This window comes from Pinus tabuliformis, chromosome 7, assembly GCF_031772625.1.
Source record: "Pinus tabuliformis cultivar Carrire ecotype Pingquan chromosome 7, CPIR1, whole genome shotgun sequence".
NCBI classification, from domain to species: domain Eukaryota; kingdom Viridiplantae; phylum Streptophyta; class Pinopsida; order Pinales; family Pinaceae; genus Pinus; species Pinus tabuliformis.
Window position 1 is genome coordinate 168898038 of NC_142293.1, and position 26977 is coordinate 168925014.

At 40.0% G+C, this 26977-nt stretch overlaps 1 protein-coding gene across 3 annotated transcripts in view; it reads left to right on the forward strand.

Moving 5' to 3' along the window:
• The window catches only part of LOC149246366 (uncharacterized), a 31369-nt gene extending 6542 nt beyond the window's left edge, over nt 1–24827 (forward strand). For 2 of the 3 annotated variants that reach the window (XM_089457889.1, XM_089457890.1), the window contains 2 exons: nt 24206–24319; nt 24432–24827. In XM_089457889.1, coding sequence (XP_089314015.1) covers nt 24206–24319; nt 24432–24523 — 206 coding nt within the window. In that variant the 3' untranslated portion in view covers nt 24524–24827. The remainder of the gene's footprint in view (nt 1–24205; nt 24320–24431) is intronic. The other variant, XM_089457891.1, reaches the window with a different exon arrangement.
• Nucleotides 24828–26977: the final 2150 nt, after the last annotated feature.

Below are 26977 nucleotides of genomic sequence, written 5' to 3' on the forward strand. Positions count from 1 at the left end.
GCCGGACCTGACTTGGGAAATGCCTCTGAGTTCTGTCAACTCATAATAGCATTAATGTTCTTGGTGAACTCTCGTTCGAATATATGTTTTGCAGTTAGCATGTTGAGCCATCATATGGCTGAGCCTCATTGGATTGGTGACAAGAATCTTTAGATATATCTTCAGGCCACAATCTCTCATGGATTGAGATACACTGCCGGAAATGTGAAGTTGCATGATTATTCTAATGCTGATTAGGCAGGCAGTGTGGAGGATCGCAAGAGCACTTATGGGTGCTGGTTCTCTTTGGGTTCTGCTTCGATATCTTGGATGAGCATGAAGCAAAAGTCGGTTGCTTTAAGCACCGCTAAGGCTGTATACATAGCTACGAGTATGACCTCGTGTGAAGTTGCCTGGTTATGGGAGCTCTTCTGTGAGCTGTTTAGACACTCGCTGGATACCATCATGATCTTTTGTGACAACCAAAGGGGGATTCGATTGTTGAGGAATCTCGTGCTCTATGATTGTTCCAAGCATATAGACATCAGGTACCACTTTATCTGGGATATGGTACAACAAGGAGTAAGAAGGCTCCATCACTTTGGGACTGATTTGCAGGTCGCTGATATTTATATGAAGCCCTTGGGAAAGGTCTAATTCTTGACTTTTCGAGAACGACTAGGAGTCGTGGAGAGTCTCTCTCCCGAAAGTCCAGTATAATATGGACATTAAGCTCTGGGAGCTCCGAGGGGCTTGGGGGTACTTCTTGGAGCGATGAGCAACCATAGGGTGAGTGGTTTAGCCTTTCCCTAGTGGTCTGCTATGTAGGCAGGATGAGTGGTTCATCCTTCTCCTGCTGAGACATCCTACCCATGCAGTCTGGGACTCATGGGAAGTACCTCTCATCTGGCCAATGAGTAGGGAAATGAGGATAGGGACCATAGTAGTACCGATGGATGCATCGTGTTACTATCGTACTCCCTATGCTAGGATGATATTGCTCTGGGATCAATTGGAACCGACTTCGGGTCAGTAAGAGTGTTTTGGCACACTCTCTTTATTGGAACTAATTTCAGATTAATAAGAGTGGTATGATACACTCTCTTTATTGGAATTGATTTCTGATCAATAAGAGTGTTTTGATATGCTCTCTTTATTGGAATTGATTTCGGATCAGTAAGAGTGGTATGATACACTCTCTTTATTTGGAACTGATTTCGGATCAGTAAGAGTGGTATGAGAGACTCTCTTTATATGGGACTGACTTTGGGTCAGTAGAGAATGGTATGATACATTCTCGATCACTTCTTCTTCTTCGTAGTTCAACAGAGCAGAGCAGTGTAGGGCAGGGCACTGATGGCAAAGATAGTAAGGATTGACAGATGAATTAGCAGATGGAGTTCTCCCTAGTTGAGAGGGAGTGTTAAAATTGGCAACTAGGGCCAGACTCTATGTGGGTCACCTTATTTATGGCAAATGATATTTTTCTTCGATTCCTCTCATTGAGAGGTGTAGGATTGATCTAAAGATCATCCGGTTCCAACATGTATTCATGGAGATATGAATTTATTTGTGTTGTGTGACAATTCGTCAAGGTCGGCCAACAACCTAATTACCCCCACTCAACTTCAACGTTGCACTATAAATAGAGGTGGGTTGTAAGTCATTTTAGACACACCTCTTGTGATCTCCTCCTCTCCACTCATTTGGGTTTTGGTGGAAGGAGAAGTCACCAAGAGTATACGTTGTCCTAGCTCCTTAACGCTGTCATGGAGGACAACCCTTAACTCAGTCATGAAGAAGCCCTAACGCAGCCATGGAAAAAGCCTTAACGCTGTCATGGAAAAGGCTTAACGCAGTCATGGAGGAGAAGAACTAGACGCTATCTAAAGAGACCTATTCACTGCCCTAAGACATCTAGACGCAAGCCCTATGGACATTGTCTTGGAAGAGGATTATCTCATTGAAGAGAAGCACCTACGCTGCCCTAAAGGAGGCTCCTATGCAATCCTAGGAGAGGCTTTAATGCAGGCAAGGAGATGCCCTAGGTGTAGTGATAAACTCGGATGTGTGGAGCAGAAATACCCTTGGATAAGGACGCATCAGGGAGTGAAGTTTGGGCTCAATACATTCTTGGAATGGATCTGACTTCTTGTTGATAACCTCGACATCAATGATACGTTAACCTCACATGACAAGGAGCAGTATCCTCTCTCGACATACCTGTGATCTGAAGATGGTGTTCTCGGACGAATGGAGCAAAGAAGGTTGATGATAATCTTGACATATGTCTAGGCAGCATACCTGTAGGTGTTGTCTTGTCTCAACATCAAACAGATGGAGCAGAAAGGCCTTAAGACTTGTAACAATAATCTCCTGAAGATGTTATTACAGTCTCGACATAGCTACAAACTTGGGTGTAGGATCTCGGTGACTAGGTGCAGTCATGGATGGAGCAGAGATCCATATTATAGAGGACAGTTTAGGATGTCCTTCTCGGAGGTTGGAAATCTCGGATGAGGTACAGTAAGGTACCTCTGTTGCAGCATAATGATGAAGTGCAACATAGCGATGAAGTGTAGCACAGTGATGAGTGTAGCACAGTGATGAGTGCAGCAAAGTGATGAAGCGCATCATAGTGATGATGAGTGCAACATAGTGATGAAGTGCAGCGCAGTGATGAAGTGCAACACAGTGATGAAGTGCAACACAGTGATGAAGTGCAACACAGTGATGATGAGTGCAACATAGTGATGAATTACAACATAGTGATGATGAGTGCAACATAGTGATGAAGTGCAACACAGTGATGAAGTGCAACACAGTGATGAAGTACAACATAGTGATGAAGTGCAACATAGTGATGATGGGTGCATCATAGTGATGATGGATGGAGCACGGTGATGGAATCACCTTGGAGAATCGTTGAAGAATGAGATTTGATAAGTGTGCCTTCACCTGGGTTCAGATTTGCAATCCTTGTCATCGGAACTATTGTGTCATCTTCATGGTGAAGATCTCTGATGTCTAATCTTCTATCTTGTCAAGTCAAAGTGTTGACTTCTGATATATATGTACTATCGCTCTCTCTCTGCTGAACTATTGACAATATAAGAAGATTTGATCAAGGATTTCCCCACATTGGGGTTTGTCCTTGCCTGGTGCCACATCTTGTGTCCTCTTGTCTTGGCTTGTTTTCTGATGTTTATGTTTATGTTCTATCTGCACTTTACTATAATGCTGATGTGATTGCTAATCTAGAATTGATATTGAGCTAAATGGAAAAAGTAAATTGCTCTAAGCATAGAACATACCTAAAATTAACACTTAATCACTTCGTACCTCTATGTCTCACATAGCATATCATAACTCTCTCTCTCTCTCTTAATGGATACGTTTTATTCTCATTAAAGTCTTGTCATAAAAGATTCTCTTACACTTTTATTAATGCAAACATTACTCTCTCTCTTATGCACCTATTAAGACATGGCATATTCCTCTTACTAACAATAAAAGCATGTCATAAAAGATTCCTCTTACACCTCGTTAATGGCATGAGTTACAAAGGCATGTGTACCTCCTTAATGACATGAGTTACAAAGGCATGTGTACCTCCTTAATGGCATGAGTTACAAAGGCATGTGTACCTCGCTAAATGGCATATGTAACCCCTCCTCAAGGCATGTGTATTGCTCCTCCTTTATGACTAGAATTTGTTGCTCCTCATATATATTTATCTCATATCATCTCATTCTCACTACTTGGGCATTGTGAAAGAAGGATTCGAACTTGAGAGAGAGTTGGAGAGACTTGAAGAATATTGTGAGAGAGAGATACTTAGAGAGTAAAAGCAGAACTTGAAGGTTGATTCAGTGTTTGCATCAGCTGCTGCTACTAATGATCTTCATGGTACAACTTGTTCAAATTTGGGTGAACTTACTCATTCTCTTGATCTCTCATTGTTCTTTGCATCTTTGTTGAAAAATTGGTTTCTAATAGAAGAAGAATTTGGTTGGCTTTCCTGTTAAATTTTTGGTATGTTCTATGCTAGAGCAATTTATTTAAATTTTCACAGTTAGCAATCACATCAGCATTACGATAAACTGTAGATAGAACATAAATATAATATGCAGAAGACAAGCCAAGACAAGAGGACACAAGATATGGCGCAAGCCAGGGACAAACCCCACAATGTGTGGGGAAACCCTTTGATCAAATCTTCTTTTATCTTCAAAGTTCAGCAGAGAAAGAGAGAGAGAGAGAGAGAGAGTACAATTACAACAGAAGTCAACACTTTGACTTGTCTAGATCTACAACAGAAGTCCACTTGCTGCATTACTGCATATGATGTCATGTTGCAATAGTTGTGATTATCATCATGCTGCCCATGTCCATGATCTTATCATGCTGCTGCCCTTCATGTTCATGATCATATAATGCTGCCTATTCATCATCATCATGTTGTCCTATATGTCCATGATCTCATGCTGCCCTTTATTTATCATCAAGCTGCCCATGCTTATTATTACATTCATCATGATGCTGTCCATGAGCATGATCTGGTTCATCATCATGTTGCCCTTGATCATTATGCACATGATCTCATTCATCATGTTGTAGGATACTGAGATATTCTTTTCAACATTTCATAGCACATCAAGACACATTGTCCAAATATCACTAAAGTCGCTGCCCAAACATTATTGTCATAGGAACAAATATCTCTTCCATATATTATCTCCGTTCATCACTGATGTACATGGTGCCACTGCTGCACCATGCTTACTGCTGTCCCAATGTCCTTGTTGCACTGTACTTGCTGCTGTCTATGCTTTACTAGTTACATAAACATTATTAATGCAACAACTTTTAGGAGCAGACTTCAATGCTTTCTTTTACTGTATAACTGAGGCTTATCCAACAGTCCTTAAGGCATGTGATAAGTACCTTCTTTTATCACAGCAAACTAGCTGTCCTAAGGACTCCTATAAGTTGCCCATCAAGCTGTCTCAACACATACAAGATACACTTCAGAATATGCGCATTAGCTCACTGTTTGAGGGTAATTAGGCTGCTGCAATTCTGGACTGGTTAGGGCACCCAACCATAGTCCCTAACAACCCTTAAACTAACCCAGAATTGCTTCTTCTTACTGTGGCTGTCCTCCAATAGGGTGCTGCCCTCCACGCTACTCTTTAAGGGCAGTTTTAGGCCCAACGCACAAACCTTTCGCCCCAAAAATGACTGCGGCATTCTCTTAACAAAACTGTTCACCCTTCAACAATGCTCTGAGACAGTCCTTTCATTCTCGGCCTTCAAGATCAAGACTACAACCCGCAAGACAACACCTTGGCCTGCCTGAAACAGCGTTCCATTCCTCGCTGTCCTATCCTTTGCTTGCTGTGCGTATTAGGGTCTATTTGCTGCGGAATTAGAGCCTCCCTCTGGCTATGGATTAGAGCCCCTTAGATCTGTGGCTAGGTCTTCTTTTGCTGCGTATTAGGGTCTCCTCAATGGCTGTGGATCTGCTGGTTAATTTTCACTCCAAAACAGTCATAGGAGTGACCTAAACGTCCCTTCTTCCTTCACTCGAAATGCCCTTACCTGCACCCAATAAAACAGAGATTTAGGGCCCAATATACTGCAGATTTAGGGCACCTCTGCTTAGCGTGTAAGGGCCTCTTGGGACAGCGTATAAGGGATCTTTAGAACTGCGGATTTAGGCCTTCACATACTGCTGGTTCAGGCCTTTCCAACTGCGGCTTAGATAACCTTTATGACTGCGGCTAGATCTCGTTTAGGGTTTCCTTTGACAGCGTTCAAGCCTCCCTTTACTACATTATGGAATCCTCCTTGACTGCGTAGATTAGGGCTGCTGATTGACCTGCGGCTAGGGCACTTGAGCTCCAATCACACTGTGATTATGCCTTCTTTGACTGCAGCTAGGGTAAGGCTAGATCAGCCTTTAGAACAACGTATTCTCCTCTAGATCTCTCTGTCCACAAAACCCAAACACGTGGAGAGAGATCACAAGAGATGTGTGTAAAATGTCTTCAAGTTCTCTTCTATTTATACTAAAAACTTAGAGGTTGAATAGACATGACGTTTGGGCTTCTAGAGCCTACATAAGTGCTGGTCGGCTTGATAATAATTACATAAACAAAATAAATTCATATCTCCATAAATACTTATCGGAATCGGATGACCTTTGGATCAATCCTACACCTCTCGATGAGAGGGATCCAATAAAAATATCAGCTGCCATAAATAAGCTGACCCACATGGAGTTTGGTCCTAGTTGCCAATTTAACATTTCCCCTTGTGGGTTTTTCCTTGGTTATTGGACCTAAATTCTTCGTGTCTTATCTTGTTCTTGGCTGTCTTAAATTGTGCTTTTGGTTTATGTTCCATCTACAATTGCTTAACTAATATTGCAGTAAAAAGAAGTTTTGGAATAAGTAATTGTTACAACATAGAACATCTCAATTTTAACAACCAACATAGTCTTGATCAAATCTTAAGGAGGGTTGAAGAAGGGTTATGGTTTACTATTATCTTGGACAAGGGTTTCATTGTCTTTTGTAGGTGTTTTCTGTGTATTCTCAAGGACCAGTGAAGGAGCAAGTGAGGGCAAACTTATAATATGATCTGAAGCGTGCTTAGTAACATTAAACTTGCGGGCTTGTTGACCAATCTTCTGCATCCATGGTTGTTCTTTGGGAGACGTATTATTTGAGCACTCTGAGGCACTTGTCTCTTGTTTAAATACTTGTTGTTTGGGCTTCGTTTGGGCAGCATACTCATGTGCAAGGAAATCTTGAGATCTGGAAGTGATTTACTATAGTTTTGACCCTTTTATTAGGGCAACGCCTAATGAAATACCCTAATTGTCTAGGGCTTAAATTCAAGGGCTATCTATTGGCTAAAAGGCATGGTAAATCCGTGTTTGAGCATGTTGATTCAGAGAACTGGCATGAATAAATTTCTCTCCAAATTTTTGAAGTAGTTGGACACCATCTAAATGTTCTCGACCCCATACTCTGCGACTTGATTAGCCTCTTTCTTCTCTACAACAGACCAGAACTGACTTGAGGAACTCACATGGACAAATCCTGAGATTGATCTTGCAAAACCCCTTGAATTCGCTCATTGTTTTGTCCAGCTAGGACTCATTGTTAATGTAGACTTATGGGAGTTTGTGGAAGTTGTTCAAAAGCAAATTCAAAGACTCTAAAAGGCACTTGACATAGGTTTGAACTAATTAAAGATTTGAACCAATTTTTTACATTGATGACTGTATACTGAAAATGTTCACTTATGCCCTAGTTCTGAAGTTTATCTTGGTAAATATTAGCATATATTTGGAACAAAAGGTATTGCCTTGAACAACGTTCTAGAACCAAGTATAATTATTGCAAAATGATTCAATGAACAAGGATCTTTCCTCTAGAACTTGTGTAACCTGTAGGGGTTTCTAAAGTAACTCACCTATAAGGACTATTGCTCAAATTCATTGACATATTGTTTGGTAGCAAATTGTAGAGGGCTGTTGTTGACAACAATGAACAACTTACAGATCAAAGGTACAACAGTAAAGGTTTTTGTTGTGGTTGAAGAAGTTATTGAGTGATAGCAGAGGCTAACAACAGAGACAATTGATGTCTTAGGTTCATCTTCAAAGGCAAAATTCTTCAGCAGTTGTAAAGGCATCTAACTATTGGTAGATTCATCACACTAACAAGTGAAAGGTACATAAGTTCAAGATTATGGGTTCATTGTCATTCTTATTATTTAAGAAGTCTTGCGTGTTCGTAAGTAGAGGTTTTATTGTTAGCCACTGTAAGGGTTTTATAGTTAGCAATCTCGTATCATTTTCCAGTAGACTGGCAATTAAAGCTCCATAGTCATATCATTTTTGTGGCTTGGAAGATTTGCAATAAGGGTTTCTCCATCTAAGTTGTAAGGGTTTCATTGTTTTATTGTAGCAAGGGTTCACTATACATTTTTAGTACATCAACATTTAGGGTTTTGTGGAAAATCATTGTAAGTGGGTCATTGTCCCTTGTACAGGAGCCCACAATAGTTGGTCTATTTATGGGTGGTTGGGTGGTGCAAGGTAGGTGATTGAAGTCACTTTTAGGTTACGGCCATAAAACACTTCCAAGGTGGCAGGGTGGTGCTAGGGGCAAGTTGGAGCTTGCAAGGGTGTTGGAGCATCCTATCAGTAGCAATTGATAAAAATAGGGCATTGGAGCATCCTTGCAGTTGGAGTTGGAAAATAGAATGCTTTTCTAGAGTACTAGGGAGTTGGGACTTCCCTTTTAGTTGGAGTTGAAGTATAATATGTACTCATATTAGAAGAGTGTTCAGTGGTTTTCTTCCGGAAGGGTTCCCACCTAAAATTTCTGGTGCATTGTTTTTTGACGTGTTGATGTTTTATGATTATTGTTAATGCTCTGAAAATTTATAAATACTAATTGTAATAAGAAATACTGATTCACCTCCCTTTAAGTATTTCCAACAATCATGGCATAGAAAAATGGGAAGAAATAATGGCTAGAAATGATCAACCATTACCATTAAGTGAGGAAGAGGCAAAATAAATGTTTGCAGAAATGTTAAAACTACTACAAATGAAGAACCTTTACTTGAGTAAAATGGCTCAAAACATAGCAAATGGAAGAAATCTGGTGCATATGGAAGGAGTGGAAAGTAGCAAGGTTGAAGAAAACATTGAACACTCTTCCAACAAACCTTCAAGTTCAACACAATCTAGACCTTTCATGTCTACTGTTGATGCCGCCTAACATACACACCTAAGTTATTGTGAGAATTGTCCTTAACCCCACACAGTGTGGCTTGGAGGCAAACCTAAGAGATGGGGCTATCACCTATTCCCAACTCTCTCTGTTAAAGCTCTCTCCTAGGTAAGCTAAGGGGGGTGGTCCCTAATGAAAAGTTAAATGAAATGATGTAAGTTTCTTGGAGATTCTAAATCAATTGGAATACTTCAAGATTATGAGCAAGTTTTAGTGAATATGATGAGCAATACAAGATATGGATTCAATGAAAGGTATTTTCAATGATCATCAACACATAATTCAAAAGATAAGCATGTAAAACCAGTGCCTTAGTGATTGCTTCAAAAAATAATAAAGACTTGCCCAAATGTAAAGAACAAGTAGTCCTGCAACACAAATCAATGTTAGATAAAGAGTAACGATTTGCAAGATATAAATTGTACTTCAAAGAAATGCTTTAAGCAAAGATACTATCATTCATGAGCATGTAAAGTAGCAATTTATAGGAAAACGATTTGCAAAATGAAATGAAATAAACCAAAGCTTTACTTGCCCAAAAAAAGATATTGAACTTGCTTCAATAAAAATGATAACTTCAATGGATGTTCACCATAACAAGTACATGATATAAATTCGCAAGTAAAATGCTTTAAAAATAAAGTGAAGTTAAAATGATATGCACTTAGCTAAGGTGAGATGCATTATCTTGGTAAGTTTTAGACTAAATGCCTACTCTAGGTGAGAGATTCTCTTTTCAACCTCTTACCAAAGGGTAAAGATTGGGGTGACTGCAAGGAAGAGGCACTGAGGAAGCTCTTGTCTTCGTTAACGATACCCTTCCCCTAATCCTTACAAGCCATGTGTGCCTTCTTTCCTACAAGGGGACAATGCCACTTTCATAATTGCAATAATGATTTCAATTGGAGAAATAAAGTTGAAATTAGCTCACAAGTGTTGCGTGTGCTTCACCAATTGATTGAAAGTAGAAAAGCTAAATGAAACGAGGCAAGTAAATTGTTTAAGATAAAATTGCTTCAAGTGAAATGTAATGCTCCAATAATTACCAAAACATGTAGCATAAGTTGACACAATAATCAAGCATGTATCCAAATAATTATGGAACAATCAAACAAGTTGAGTGCAAATGGAATAGATCAAAGTTTGTCAACAAAAATAAAGTGCTTGCACATAAATGAAATTCCTCACGGAGCAAATTGTCAAATTTGGAACTTAAGCATGCAAGAAACTAACATAACAAACTTAATAAGCAAATGAAATGTGATGTGAGGTTGTGTTAATTCCCAATTAAGCATGCAAATGAACAAAGTAAGAAAACTAAGAAAATGAGATGCAAGTCAATGTACCCACAAAGTCCTCCCTCTAAATGAGTAGGAGGGATGCCATGGGTAAAATCCCAAGCTCCCACACGAAAATTTTGACCTTTATTAATTATTACAATGAGTAGAAAGCCTCTTAGAGGGCTGCTCAAAAGATGAAGGAGAAACTTTTACAAAATAGGAACTATATGTTGAAATATGTATCTAGGTTCGGTGTTCATAAATGTATGAATCACAATGAAATGTACTTATCAAAAGAATGAAGAAAATATTATTATTATTATTATGACTTATTAAAGCATGGGTTTCATGCTTGGGTCATCATGTTTTAGGTCAAAGTCCCCATTGAGGACTTCTAGGATTTATTTTGAGTCATTAGAGTCATTGTACATTAAAAGAGACCCTTCTTGGGCTTTCGAATCATGTAAAAATAATTATTTTTGAGTCAAAAATGAATTTAGTCTCCTCCACACCAAGTCGGCCTCAAGAAGGGTAATTCGACCTCACTGGAAGGCTATATATACAAGGCAATTCGAATTCATTTGGAGCAATTCACTCTCTCACATATAGTTCAATATCTGACGCGGGAAGCTAGGAAGTGCGGAGTTGGAAAAGGGCTGGAAGGAGAGTTCAAAAGGAGTGCGAGTTTTTGGAGGAAGGTAGAAGACACCAAGATCGCAATTTTGGGCCATTTCTCTCCACTTTTGAGGTGTATCAAGGGAGATCGAAAGCACCCATTGTTTGCTTCTACGATTTGTCATCATTGTACAAAGTCAAAAGAGTCATTGTCATATGTAATAGATCGTATTGGGCATCTTGTAACAAGTCAAAATAATTTATTTGAGTCAAAAGTATCAAAATACCCCTCCAAGACCAAGTTGGCCTGGAAGTGAAGAAGTTGGCCTCATTAGGGCTATTCGTCCTCCTTGGAAGCCTATATATAAGTGATCATTCGACCTCATTTGAAGCCATCAATCAGATTTGATCAAGGAAGCGAAGACAAGAAGAAAAAGGGCAAGTGAAGATCTAAAAGAAAGAAGAAAAGACAAAATTCTGATTTCTCTCTCTCTCTATCTCTCACACATGCGAAGGAGGCTAGGGTTTCTGCAACTACAAGGATGAAATTTCTGAACTATAAGAGAAGGGACGAAATCTGAAGTAAAGAAGTCAAGTTAATCATCTACAAGCCTTTGAAGAAGAAGCAGCTCAAGCGAAGGAAGGAGGAAGCCTAAAAGAGCCCTAATCACCCACATGTGCGAAGTTGCAGAACTGCAGTGAGGGCTGAAGTTTGTTGCTGGAAGTCGAAGTTGAGCATTTGGAAGAGATTTGACTTGGTTTGACTTGGTGAAGAGAAGCACATCCTCAAGAAGGTTGACTTGGTCTTGGAAGGGTCTTGGTCTTGGGTCTAAGGGTCTTGGAATTCGTCATTTGAAGATTCTATAAGAAGAGAAGAGATTTTTGTGGGTTTTCCTCTCTAGGAGAGGTTTTGGCCCTGGCTAGCAACCTACATCTTGTGTCCATTTGTTCTATTGATCTTCATGTTTTGGTAGCTGTTTGATGATAAGAACACTATAATAATAAGAGAAGAAGAAACTAATCATAAAGAAAAAGTAAAAGAATATCACAAGCAGTTATCAAGTTAAAGAGAAATCACTTCAATTTCAGTCCTATTGATTTCTCAACAGGGTGCACCCTTGCATGAGGTGTCATTGCAGAAAAAGGATTGGAATTAGAAAATTAATTTTGATGAGAACAGAAGGATCCCCAAAGAGAACCCAACCATCCTTGTGAACTTGGCATCCATTCCCAAATTTTCATCATCAGTGTTGCGAAAGGCTAGTCTATCCTGTTATAAGCTTTATAATTTTGTTAAAATGCTTCCTTTAGCTATTAGAATAAACAAAGCTTTTTATAAAGAAAAAGTGGGCTGTGTTTACAGTCTACACAAATGCCAGAAATGTAGAGTGCAAAAATTCTATTATCCTAGGAATTCCAGTCTGACATACATATGACAAAATTGTCTTGAAGGCTAGATACGGAAATCTTCAAGGGGCTACAAAAGGCAGAATCCAAAAGCAACTCCAGCTGGCTGAATTGTGACAACAAAGCGTAATGTAGCAGCAGTTGCCAGCTCAGGCCCATATAAGCTTTTTCAAAATAAATAAGGCCCATGAGCACTTTTTACCCAATTCCTTAGCCCAATACACATACCCTCCCAATAAATTGTCCAAGATGTGGTTTCCATGCACAAAACCAGTCCAGTTGTCAGAATTAAATGCTTGAATATTATTCATTTCTTCAGGAAGTAAATTATCTAGAGCTTACTGGTTTTGAAGTTACCTAACCATACAACGAACCAAGTCACTTGGTTGTGGTAACACATTTGATTTTAGGATTCCCAGAAATGAGTGCAGTGGTTGATGAAGACTTGAATTGGCATGCCTTATTATCTTTATCTAATTTATAGTTTTTGTGGTAGCCATCCTAGATGGCATGTCAATCCTGCTGATAGGCCATACTAGGTAAGAAAATTGTAACTATTTATTGCTGTAACATCACTTACTACAGTGTCAATGAATGGGTCCAGTATAAGTTGTGCTGCAAATTGTCTGCCTTTGTTGGTTGTCCACCCTTCCTGATGCAATCAAATTATGATGCAATCAATAATACATTAGACTAGATGATTTTGGAATTGGCAATTCTGTGTAAACAAAACCTCTCTACCTGTTTTTTACAGTCCTTGGCCATCAAAACCAGTTGGAGGTTAGTAATTTCTGGATTATTTACCAGTAATATTGATGGTTAGGTTAGGCTAGTTTTTCAATATTTTGAGTTGCAAGTGTGTGAGCATAGACTCTTTTTTGCTCGCAACATTTTTCATTCAAATGTCCATGTTTTGAGATAATTATGATATTTTCAATATTCCACCAAGTTTATAGGATGCAGGGACAATGGAGCCGGGAAACACATTTGGGGGAAGTCTGGAAGCACCCCTCAAATTCTAGGGAACATCACAGGGTACATTGTGTAGAAAAATTATGACCTGAACCCTTAACCCAGTTTACAAGCCCGCATGTGTTGTTTAGGTCCAACCAACATGTTTTGTCACGCTGATATAAATTTCAGTATGCATTAATTGTAAGCATTCAAATTTTTCACTTTCTTATCAGCTGAAAATTAACACAATTTTTTTTCAAGCATTTACACATGTGAGACTAGTTTTTGGTCAAGGTGACCCCGGAAAAATCCCACAGCCTCTTGGGGAAAACTGGTCTTCAAAGGAGGATTTTATTGCTTGAGAAAATTAGTCCAAGTACATAAAATAATCACAGTACTTATCTCCCTTAGTAGCTGAAGCATTAAATGCAAATCTGGAAATTTGTGCTGGCTGATATTTTTCAGATTTTCACAAATTTTTTGCCCAGAAATTTTCTGTACTTTATCACATCTCAGCTCCTCTGTGCCAAATCTGCCTCAAATTCTGTGCTGATGGGTGACTGCAGTGCCTCGAAATTCATGCCAGGTGACAGCTGGAACCCTCCTCAAAAATCACACTGCCTGTAGTAGCAATCCTGAAAATTCTGTCTCAAATTTTGGGCCAGGACAGCGCATCAACCTCCCTTGAATTTCGTGCCCAAGTACCTCAAGATTCATTCTGCAATTTGGATGCTGTGTTCCTCGATTTTTGTGCCTCCTAGAAATCCGAGCTGCTCTTCCTTGATTTCTGTGCTGCCTCCTTCCCCTCGAAATTCATGCCCTAGAACCTCTCTCCTCAGAATTTGAGCCTTACTCTTATTGCAAATTCTCATTGAAGTTTTTTTTTCTCTTCTCCTCATGCTCTTTCAAGTGTGAAGTAAAGAATGAACCTCCCATTTCATTTTTTGTCTCTTAGAAAAGATTGAATCCCTAAACCTAGGATTCAATGGATGAGATTTAATCTCCAAATCTCAATATGTGTGGTTGAGATTAACTCTCTCAATTGATTCCCCTCATACATTGGCGTCATTACTTAAAAGCCTCCTAGTAACTATTTCAAGTTGTGTACCTTTTTCTATTTTTCTCATAAAGTGATTTTTCACCTCACTTTAATATTAGAAGAGTACACTATGTACTTTACACATCAAGTCACCTTATAAAGTACAAGTGACTTTAATATTAAAAATATGCCTAGTAACACCTCTCCTTTTACTCTTTCCAACACTCCCTCTTACCGAGGAAGGTGTTGCTGACCACTTCCGTCCTGTCTCTGAAGAAAACATGCTTGCCTCTTGGCAAAGACTCGGTGAGAATGTTTGCTGCCTACTCAGCAATGGATATATACTCTAACTTCACTGCTCCTCTCTGAACCCAGTCTCTGATGAAGTGGTATCTGATCTCTATTTGCTTTGACCAATCGTGAAATACTGGATTCTCAAAGAGTTTAATACAACTCTGATTGTCACAGTAAATTGTAGTTGGTCTCAGCATCTGACCAAATAATCCATGAAGCATCTTGCGAAGCCATAATGCCTTGCACCTTGCATGATTAGTTGCCATATACTCTTCCTGTGCGTTGCTCAATGCCACTGACTTCTGTTTCCTGCTATACCATGACACAACTGCCGAGCCCATTGACAAACAACATCTAGAATTGCTCTTCTGGTCATTGACACTGCCAACCTAATTTGAGTCTGTGCAAGTAATCAATCTGACTCCATCACATCTGACATAGTCCAAACCATATAGTCCACTGTGTACTCTCCTGGGCTCCATTATAAACTGACTCAATGTGTTGATTACAAAACAAATATCCGGTCTAGTGTTGACCAGATACATCAATGAACCAATCAACTGATGATACAAAGTGGGATCCACCAACTCGGAATCAACATCATGAAGCTTCTTCTAGTTGGTGATCATAGAAGTAGCCATAGTTCTGCAACTATCCATCCAGAATCTTTTCAAGATATCTCTTGCATATCTGCCTTGGCCCATAAAGATTGGCCCATTCTCCTGCCAAACCTTCAACCCCAAAAAGTAATGCATCATCCCCATATCAGTCATGTCAAACTCTGAAGCAAGATCTCTCTTGCAGTGCTCCCTCTAGATCTGCTGTCTAGCGGCCTCCTCAAAACCAGCTGGCTCTGTCTCCTCCACAACATCTGCCACAAAGCCACCCAACCTCTCTGGCGGTCCACTCTCCCTCCTGAGCCTCCTTGAGGATCTTCCAGAGCCATTTTGGCTTCCTCTTCCTTGCAGTAGTCTCCTGTGGTGGTACGGGAAAATCCTCAATTGGTGCCTCCTCCTAGCGAGGAAGGCTTTGAAATAACCAAGAGAGATCCTGAACTTTGAGATACTATGCCTGATGAAACCTGCACCAAGTTAGCCAGTACTAGGCGAAATTGTGCCCTGTGAACTTGTCACCCCTGAAGAAGGTGAACCTCCTGATCTTGATGTACCACCTAATGCCCCTGAAACCTGTGGTGTGGCCCCCTGTTGAGGAGCCCGTTGCTCTACTTGATCAACCTCCCGAGACCTCCTCAAAGCCCTCATCTCCTTAAATGTCACATCCCTCCTCAGGACTATCTTCCTCTATGCAGGAAGATATATACAGTAGGCTCTGCTGGTCTCATTGTAACCCACTAGGATACCCCTCTCTGCAGTGGGTTCCAACTTCGTCCTCTTCTCCTCGGGGATGTGTGAATATGTAAGGCACCCAAATATCCTGATGTGCCCAACTTTCGGCTTCTTGCCGATATACACCTCCTCAGGAGTCTTGCTCCCCAAGACTCCATGTGGGCTCCTGTTCTGCAAATAAACAACAGTGTTACACGCCTCGACCCATAAGAAGAAAGGTAAACTCTAATCATGTAACATAGCTCTAGCTGCACCCACAATGGTCTTGTTCTTCCTCTTTGCCACCCCATTTTGCTGAGGGTTGTAAGGCACAATGGGCTCCCTCTTGATGCCAACACTCCCACAAAAATACCTCATCTCCGCAGAAGTATACTCACCCCCATTGTCTGATCTCAACACCTTGATTTGCCACAATGGGTTCCCTCTTAATGCCAACACTCCCATAAAATCCTTCATCTCCACAAAAGTATACTCACCCCCATTGTTTGACCTCAAAACCCTGATTTGCCTCCCTGTTTGGTTCCCCACAAGAGCCTTAAACTCTTGGATTCACCGGAAGACCTCATCCTTGGTTTTCAAGAAGTAAATCCAGGTCCTCTTGGAGTGGTCATCAATGAATGTGATATCCACTCAATGAAACATGGGACATAGGACCACATACGTAAGAATGAATGAAATCAAGGATACCTACAACTCTGTTGTCACTACTTTGGAAAGGTGTCTTGGTGTACTTTCCCAAAGCACAACCCCTGCACACATCATGATGCTCTGTGCTGAAGTCAAGCAACCTTGTAACCATCTCCCTCAACATCCTGAAAGCTCCATGGTGCAAGTGGGCCATCCTCCTGTGCCACAACTCACATAAATCACTGCTACTGGTCTGCGCTACCATAGCTCTAAGAGGCTGAAATATAAGTCTGTATAGTCTCCCATTGCGAGCTCCAATCACACGAGCAGACTCGATACTGGATCCTCTAGGATATATCAACACTTGTCCCTTTCGGAACAATACCTCATATCCCCTGTCCTCCAAGCTAGAGATTGATATCAAACTCTTCTTCAACCCTGGAACATAAAGAACATCTATCACCTTCAAAGGAGGTGATGACTCCCTCTGAAATGAAACTGTCCCAAGAACAACCTCCAAGTCAATATCATCCTCTAAAAGGCTCATGAAGTGCTCTCTAACTCCGGTCATATGGCAGGATGCTCCACTGTCTATGAACCATGCACGGGAAGATGTGACATGAGTGGCTAAACTCACCACCAAAGCGCACTTTGAATCAAACATAGTCGTAAAATCATCTGCATATGCTAAGGCTGCAACTCCCTGTTTTTTCTTACCCTTCTTGTTGGGACACATAACAACATAGTGACCCATCTTCCCACAAGCAAAGAATTTCACTTTGCTCATGTCCTTCTCCTTAGCCTTTGGCTTCCCCTTATCCTGCTTTGTTCCACTAGAAGACCACTTTCCCTTCTTGCCCTTCTTGCCCTTTGCTACAAGAGCAACATTCTCCTCTTCACCTCCCCCACCACTTTTGCTGCCACCTCTCACATTCCTCCTGATCTCCTCTTGGATGAAATTGTCCCACATCCTCCTCCAACCAGGAAAGTGCTTTATGGCTACCAACCCATGGATAAAGCCATCCCACTTCTTGGTGAACCCATCTAAGACAATCCTAACCAACTGCTCCTCTGGAACAACCTTGCTAACAACAATTATCTCATCCTTCACTTGTGAGACTCTGGTGGAGAAAGATGTTACACTGTCGGTCTTGGTCATCTTGGTGTTGTGTAGTTTTGGTCTCAACGCCATCTTCATGTTCTCATTAGAACTCTGGTGCAAGGAGACCAAGGACTCCCACATCTGATATGCATATCTCATCCCTGAAACATGAGGGAATAGATGGTGCTTGATGGCATCTAGAAGGATCCTCTTTGCCTTCACATTCTTCATGTTGAACTCAACCAATTGAGTTGGATCAGTGGGTGCTTGCACAACTGCTTCAACAACATCCCACACTTCCACCTCCTCCAGTAAAAGCATGATCCTTTCCTTCCATGGGCCAAAGTTTTCAGCCCCCATCAATCTGTCCTCTACTCTCAACCCAGTAGCCATGACCCCACAACCAACAAATTGAAGCAAATCTGGAAGCTAGGACTTTCTTTCCTCTGAACTGCTGAAGTCTTTGGGTTTCTGGCAAAGTTTCAATGGTATGGTTCACTGTTTGAAGACTTAGTAGCTTGCTGCATCTTTATCAGCTCACTTAAAATGAATATTTAAGCCTCAACTTGGCTCAATTTTGCTCTGATACCATCTAAAAAAACCATGTTCTGCACCCTTAACCTAGTTTACAAGTTTGCATTTGTTGTTTAGGCCCAACCCACATGTTTTGTCATGCTGATATAAATTTCAGTATGCATTAATTGTAAACATTCAAAGAACACTTCTACAATTTTTCACTTTCCTATCAGCTGAAAATTAACACATAATTTTTGCAAGCATTTACACATGTGAGACACTAGTTTTTGGTCAAGGTGACCCCGGAAAAACCCCAGTCTCTTGGGGAAAACCGGTCTTCAAAGATGGATTTTATTGCTTGAGAAAATTAGTCTAAGTACATTAAATAATCACAATACTTATCTCCCTTAGCAGCTGAAGCATTAAATGCAAATCTGGAAATTTGTGCCCACTGATATTTTTCAGATTTTCACAAAATTTTTGCCCAGAAATTTTCTGCTCTTGATCACAGCTCAGCTCCTTGATTTCTGTGCTAAATCTGTCTCGAATTCTGCACTGATGGGTGATTGCAGTGCCTCAAAATTCATGCCAGGTGACAGCTGGAACCCTCCTCGAAAATCACACTGCCTGTAGCAGCAATCCCGAAAATTCTGCCTCTAATTTTGGGCCAGGACAGCACATCAACCTCCCTTGAATTTCATGCCCAGTTACCTCAAAATTCATGCTGCAATTTGGATGCTGTGTTCCTCGATTTTTGTGCCTCTCCTAGAAACCTGAGCTGCTTTTCCTTGATTTCTGTGCTGCCCCCTTCCCCTCGAAATTTGTGCCCTATCACCTCTCTCCTCCTTGGAATTCGAGCCTTCCTTTTGCTGCAAATTCTCCTTGAAGTTTTTCTTCTCCTCATGCTCTCTCAAGTGTGAAGTGAAGAATGAACTTCCCTTTTCTCCTTTTGTTTCTTAGAAAAGATTGAATCCCTAAACCTAGGATTCAATGTATGAGATTTAATCTCCAAATTTTAAGGTGTGGTTGAGATTAACTCTCTCAATTGACCCCCCTCACACATTGGCCCCATTACTTAAATGTCTCCTAGTACCTATTTCAAGTTGTGTACCTTTTTCTATTTTTCTCATAAAGTGATTTTTCACCCCACTTTAATATTAGAAAAATATACTATACTTCACACATAAAATCACTTTATAAAGTACAAGTGACTTTAGTATTAGAAAAAGTACATGGTACAATACTTTTAAGTACCTTTTCCACCCATGACATTAATTTAACTCATAAATGTCACCAAGATAAAAGTTATTAATGTGTTTACTAGGCTGAAAGGGATAAATGCTTAATAAAACCTCTCCTTGGTACTATTTCCAATACATTGGGGTTTTTGACTTAGGGGACTGTTAAATTGGCAACTAGGGCCAAACTCCATGTGGGTCGGCTTATTTATGACAGCTGATATTTTTATTGGATCCCTCTCATCAAGAGGTGTAGGATTGATCCAAAGATCATCCGATTCCGATAAGTATTTATGGAGATATGAATTTATTTTGTTTATGTAATTATTATCAAGCCGACCAGCACTTGAGTAGGCTCAGAAGCCCAATAGACGTGTCTATTCATCATCTTTGTTTTTAGTATAAATAGGTGAGGACTTGAAGTCATTTGTTGAGATATTCTTGAGTGATCTCTTCCTCTCCACGTCTTGGGTTTTTGGAGAAGGAGGGACACTAAAGAATACGCTGGCCTAGCTTCAGATGATGCCCTAAACCTATCCGCTGTAAATAGAGACATATACGCAGGCATATGAGGATGATATTCGTAGCAAACTGAGACCTAATATGCTATCCAAAAGTCTTATACGCAGTTCCTAATCTACGCAGTCAAGGAGGCTCCTATAATGCAGTCATAAAGGGTAGCTGTAATGATATGAAGGAAGCCGTAGTCTATATGCAGTCACTCATTGTCTTGAAGACATTCATTCACCGTCAGTGTGATGCCCTAATCTGCTCCCGTCATAAAAGAGCTGCAGACATAACAACAGTCAAGCATGGAAGAAGTTGCAGTCATTATAATGTCAAGGAGATCTGGCCACAGTCAAAAGGAGACCTGTCGCTGCCAAACGCAGTGTGAAGGTGTCACCATTTCGCAACCCTAAACTACAGCTACGTGGCCCTAAACACTGTAATCATACGCAGTCATGGTTGCCTTTATACTTTGTTCATAAAGACATTTATACACAGAATACAGAGATATTTATATGCAGTCATAACTGCACTCAAGCATAGCCGCAGACTCAGCATACCTGTGCAGCAGAGAAGAATGTATGTGATCTGGGCACATCTATCTTCACGTTGGTAGTCTACATGAACCTCGGCCTACTTGTAGCAGTCTCGATGTGTTATGATCACAACAGATTTTGATTTTGGTTTTGGTTGGATAAAGAAGATCTCGGTGACATACATCTTGTACAGCGGTAACTTGAAGTATTAGATGATGTTCCTATATGCAGTGATAGTGATCACTCTGCAAAGAGTGTCAGTCTCATCGAAGGTAAGAGACAGGATCATAATCTTACCTCTCATCAAAGCAGTGATGAATGATGATCTCAGTATATCTATGAGCAGCAGTCTTGGGCAGCAACATGATATACTGTAGATGGGCTGTGCAACAAATACATGAAGCATGGGCAGCAGCATGATGGGCAGCACTATGAAATCATGTGCATGGGTAGCCCAATGATACATTAGCAGGGGCAGCAGCATGATAATGATGCACATTAGTCTGAGAAAGATCATGGACCTGGACAGCAGCATGGGGCAATATGCAGTAGTGCAACTAGAGGACGAGATGCAGCGCGATGATAGGTATCAGTTGAAGCAGAATGTCTTCAACTGATCTCGTTGTTATAGGAGATGATCTATGCTTAGATCTAGACAAGTCAAAGTGTTGACTTCTGTTGTAATTGTACTATCTCTCTCTCTCTCTCTGCTGAACTTTGAAGATAAAAGAAGATTTGATCAAAGGGTTTCCCCACACATTGTGGGGTTTGTCCCTGGCTCGCGCCATATCTTGTGTCCTCTTGCCTTGGCTTGTCTTCTGCATTTTATATTTATGTTCTATCTGCAGTTTATCGTAATGTTGATGTGATTGCTAACTGTGAAAATTTAAATAAATTGCTCTAGCATAGAACATACCAAAAATTAACAGGGACCCTTCTTGAAATATAAAGAAATATAAATTGAATATATGAGAACTAAAACATAATTCATTGAAATCTTATACATAACAATGTGTCAATATCATTCATCATTACATGTAACTTAAGTTACTAGATTCAATGTATATCCAAGCCATTAGACACTGAATATGCGAGTTTGCTCATGTGTATAGCATATAAGTACTAATATAGCAAAATGGAACTGAGTACGAATCATGATACATATCTGAAATGAAATACATAAGCATTGAGGTTCATAATGGCCTCTGTAGTTGAAAAGAACTTTGTGCTACAATGCATGACTACATATCATCAATTTCATTTCTTACATTGGGTCCTCATCATTAGTATCACCCACTGCCTCCATGTCTAGCATTTGCCTCTACCTTGATCTTCTAGTGACATCAATCAACACGCTTCATTTTGGATGAAACTGTTTGTTACCACATGGCACCTTTGGATTGAATTCCCAAAGATAGGGTACTAGCCTTGTGGAACTAGGAGATTGGTCATTGTCACTTCAACTCTCCGCTGCACTTTAGACTGAGGAAGATGTTACTAGCCAATGGAGGTTTCCATATTGGTTACTAGGTTCATTTCATATAGTATGAGTGGGAGTAATGGGAACCTAGCAACAATGAAAATGAAAATGGGAAAAATGGGGTTTGGTGTAGTCATTGAAAGGGAGTTCAGCACCTTACTCATTTGGTCCATGGAGTCATTTAAGCAACTTCAAAGGGTGTTCTAAAGGGATTAAGATTCAGCAGGCAATCAAGTGATGTCCACAACTGTTAGCCTTAACTCAAGGGTGTTCCAAGGATGGTTAGGGACTATAAGCAGCCAATGTGATGGGGTGTGTCTATCTAGATCCACAACTCAAATCAACAATGAAGGTGGCCCCTACCAAAGATATCTATGAATATGCCCAATCAGAACTTGCAGAAAAATACTCCCCATGCTACCACAAATATGCAAAGTCCTTTATCACTCAAGCCGATATGAGGGGTAATGCTGCTTAACCAAGCATGAAAGTATGTTAGAAAAAGCTTGACATGCCCAATCAGTCATTTTGGCTTGAGTGAAGGGTACATTTTTGTTAAAATCATGACAGGGGAGTTCAACAATCAACATCATCAACATCAGGGTACATGAAGGGCTTGGTGCTCTTGATTAAATGCCAATCCTATACCTTCTTGCATGATAGAATTCAATGGAAATGCTGCAATCCTGAAATCCTGAAAACTGTGAAGTCAGCTGAATTAGGAATGGAATATGAAATTCTACTTTTTCAAACATCTTGGAACAATTAATGGTACTGTTAAAACTTTTAGAAGTTGATATTCTCCTCTATCCTTCATTTTCTATCTTTTTATTTTAAGACAATTAATATTACTAGTAATTACAAAAAACAGTGAGGGGTGTTCAAACCAGCAGACTTTTGTAAAAAGTGTTAGGCTGCAAACCACAGATGAAAGAATAAGTGTGAATGTTTTTTCATTAATATGATACACATTTAAATACAATGTTCTGACTCCGTTGGATTCATCTTCCAAAGTGTTTTAGACTTCTTGTGATGCTTCTTATTCCACACCATAACCCTTATGGATTAGGTGTCTAACAAAAAGGTAGCATGGGATCTCCTTTTATGAGGGGGATGTTCCCTGTTGCATTTGCTTGCATCCCCCCCAAAAAGAGGATGTGGGGGAACCCCCTTTGGAGTATCTACGTCTTTGGAGTGTGTCCCCTACCCTTGGGGAACACGTCTCTGTGTAACACTGCATATTTTGAAGGGTCCTTGTTTTTAACCTTGGGTCTTACATATGAGACCGATGAAGAGGAATTTGAAAATGCTGATAACAAGGAAGTTTTGACTGTTTGAAACTTTCAAAATAGCAATATCAATAAGGTGAGAAGAGAATGATTCTTCTAGTTGCAAATATGGAAGAAGTCTCTGAAAAGTGCCCAACTTGCCTGTACAAGGATGTAGGGTGGTGGCCATTATATACTGAAGGCTGGAGTTTAGAATGTGATGACATTGACATTGTTTGGTTCTTATAATGGGGCATTAAAAACCATACATCTAAGTGAAGTTCTTTTAATGCGACTTGAAACATATATGGGCAGAATGTCTGAGATGTCTTTTACTATTGATGAGCTCTTAGGAATATACTTAAGCAGCTAGAAAATTCAGTAATGTATATTTAAGGATTAGGGTGCCCATCACAAGCTCTCTCACTCATTCAATTGTTATTAGTAGAAAAAACGAGAATTTAATGAATATGATTGAATTTATGTTTAACAGATTTCCTGACGGTTTTCCTTATAATCTTCAGGGAAGATGACTCTGCTTATCATGATTTATCTATCAGTCAGAAGTGGATCTGATTTTATTTTGTCTTGACATCTTGTTTAATTTTAATAAAGAATGTATCAATTGGTACAATATAACACTTAAAAGGGAAGAATTTAGTCAACATATCTGGAATTTTTGTCAATAGAATTCTGGAAATGACTCGTTGTCTTGATTTATCTACCATTATGGCATGGACCATTTATTTTGTTTATGATCAATTGCATCAGCCGGTGCAATATGATGTTTTTCAGAACGCATCAGTTATGGTCTGGACAGATGCGTATTTTATCTCAGTACACTTTTCACTGGGGCATATTAGGGGAGGTTCAGTTGTCTGTCAATCAATCAATTTGCAGCCTAGATTATGCCGTTGTAGTGGAAAATAGCCAGTTAGCCATAGTTTTCCAAACAAAATGATTAAGGACGGGCATATTGACAAAACCAATGGTGAGGTGGAACTCAAAACCTATCCAACGTTGACTTGTTTGAGAGGACTTTAGAATGTTCAATGGGGATAGATGTGGGGCGAATAAGCATTGATTTAAAATAGATGCCTTGAAAAACTTAGTTTTTCAAGACCATCCTGATGCTTTTTTATTAAATGATTTCAAAGCTATTACTTTGATAACTGAAAAACTTTTCTTCTGCCTGCAGGCATACTGGCTTGTTTAGATGGGTATATGAATATAGCAATGGAACAGACAGAAGAATATGTCAATGGCCAACTAAAGAACAAGTACGGCGATGCTTTTATTAGAGGAAATAACGGTAATATGCTATCTTTTGATACCTTTTTTCTTGGTTCATGAACTTCATAGACGTTTTCTGAGTTCTCATACCCCATATGTTGTTTCTTAAAGCCCATCTGGTATTTTCTCAGATTCTTTGGACAGTTGCTCTCTTAATTTGTTATGTTTGTCGGCAGTTCTATACATTAGTACTTCCAAACGGACCCTCGGAGAAGGAGCATAGCTACGGGGACCTGCATAAAAAATTTGAAACCTCTTTTGAAAGTAACATCTGAAGAACAAGATTCTCCATACATATGTACCTACTATGAAAAGTTTGTGTAACCTGGCACTGTTTGTAACTTTGTACATCCCTCCAAGTCTTGTTTTAGATTTTGGGTGGCAATCTAGTTTTTGGTATGCATTAGAACACAACTTTTTGACTATCTAGTCAATGAAATTGACGGTAAATCAAGTATCCTAATATGTTTGAATCCATTTTTTTGACTTTCAAGTCAATGAAATTAACAGTAAATTAAGTATCGTAATATGTTGTGGCCATGAGCGAGGTTACCAGATTTTAGTCAGCATTCTGGTATGATTTATCGCTTAGCCTGCACAGCGCAGATTCTTGATATTTCCATGCTTAAAAAAGAGCATGTATGTTTGTGGGAAGATTACGTTATAGAATGTTGTTACTTTTCTGATGGTTTTTTCTAATTATTAATGGGATGGCTAGGTATTCGAACTTGGGAGGGGAATCCTATAAATGCCAAAACTAATAGACATATTTCTGAATCAGTTTTTCCTCGGTTTAACATAGGGTTGTTATAAAGACTAGCACAACCACATTAATAAATATGGTTTATATATGCTGACAGGTGCCCTTTTTATACACTGATTGGTGTATAAAAGGTGGAAAATGACATCAATCGGCATATATCAGTCACATTTATTAATATTGTTGTGTTAGTACTAAATAATATATATATAAATATATATATATGAACCGCAATGAGAATTTTTATAGTTGCAAAATTCTGTGCCTGGAGCACAGCCTGTACTTTGGGGAAGTACAATGGAGCACCAATCGAGGTCAGATGTAATTGATACCCATCAAGACTGTCACCTAATGCAATCTTTGCCCACTGATATGCCTAATATACCAGGCCTTTGCAAGTATATACTCTCCAGAAGACCTGCAAAATCACACAAAATTTGCAATACATATTAATAAAACTGATGCAATGTCACTGCTAACTGTGTTCAGAATTTTTCTCTGCTGCCATTGGTACTTTCATGTCAGTTTTTGTTTCATTTCCATTTCTTTCCTTACCTAGATTGCTGGAGAGTAGGAGAGATGTACTGCTGCCTGCAGAACCTCAATTTTCCAATGAAGACATTCCACCTCTTCCTCTGTACGCCGCTGTTGAATTTTATCATCCTCCATTTGCTCCATGGAAAACAAAACCGCTTCGGAAATCTGATTAATCTTCATACACGACTGCTCCAAATTGACCTCCACCCTATTCAATCTTCCTTCGATAGATTCTATTTTAATGATTGCAAGCCTTCACCATGGGTATACTTCCAATCTCTGACAGAGCTCAAGATGGAAGATGAGACTGTATACCCCTGCATTCCTTTTCACCTAAAACCCCAAAAGCAATGTGACACTGCCACAACACCAAGGACACATTTTAATGATTGTTAGCCTTCACCATGGGTATACTTCCAATCTCTGACAGAGCTCAAGATGGAAGATGAGACTGTATACCCCTGCATTCCTTTTCACCTAAAAACCCTAAAGCAACGTGACACTGCTACAACACTAAGGACATGCCGAGGGCACACGACCAAAGCAACACCAAGAGCACACTAGAATTATCTCTCAACACCAAAGGCACGCAACCATACTGGCAGACCTTAACACCAGTTTGAAGACCAAGGAGGCGGCTGCGGAGTGTCAGTGCCTGAGAGGGCAGAAGGGCCTGAACACCCTTGCAAAGCTTAGCATTAAAGAACCAAAAAGCTACAAAACTATACCACAACGCTGAAAACGCCCTGAGGGTGCATGACCAAAACTGTGCCGAGAGCACACAACCAGAGTTTTATCTCAACACCAAAGGCACACAACCATACCGGTGACCTGATTTACCAATTTGAAAATGGAGGTGGCGACTGAATAGTATGGACTGACTGGCTATCCTTTGCCAGGTCCAGTCCAGCTCAACATTCCAAATTATCTCCATAATAACTACAGTATTAAAATTAACTTCCTGAAGAACCAGAGAAGTTACAAAATTACCTTGCTGATGGTTGCCCAACCCAAATCCCAAGGGGTGCACAGAGCCCACCCTCGACATTGATCCTGCTATGAGGGAGAAAGATCAAATGCAATGAAATGAAGGGACTGATGGAATGACCCACTGCTTGATGGTGAAGGGAACCTCATAGCCAATCAGGTTGGCGGCGCGAACAATTTTTTCCCATTCCCTGCTCCAATTTCCCTAGAGCAGCTTTAGTCTGCCTCTTATGTCACAGGATTCACTGCTTATCCCTCTACAAGAGCCCATCATCTCCGCCATGAATGCTCTAGTCTGACTGATGGCCTGATACCCAAGTTACTGGAAACACCTGAAGAATCTTCCGGAAATGCGGATCCCCTGAAGAATCTGCCGGAAACATGGATCCCCGT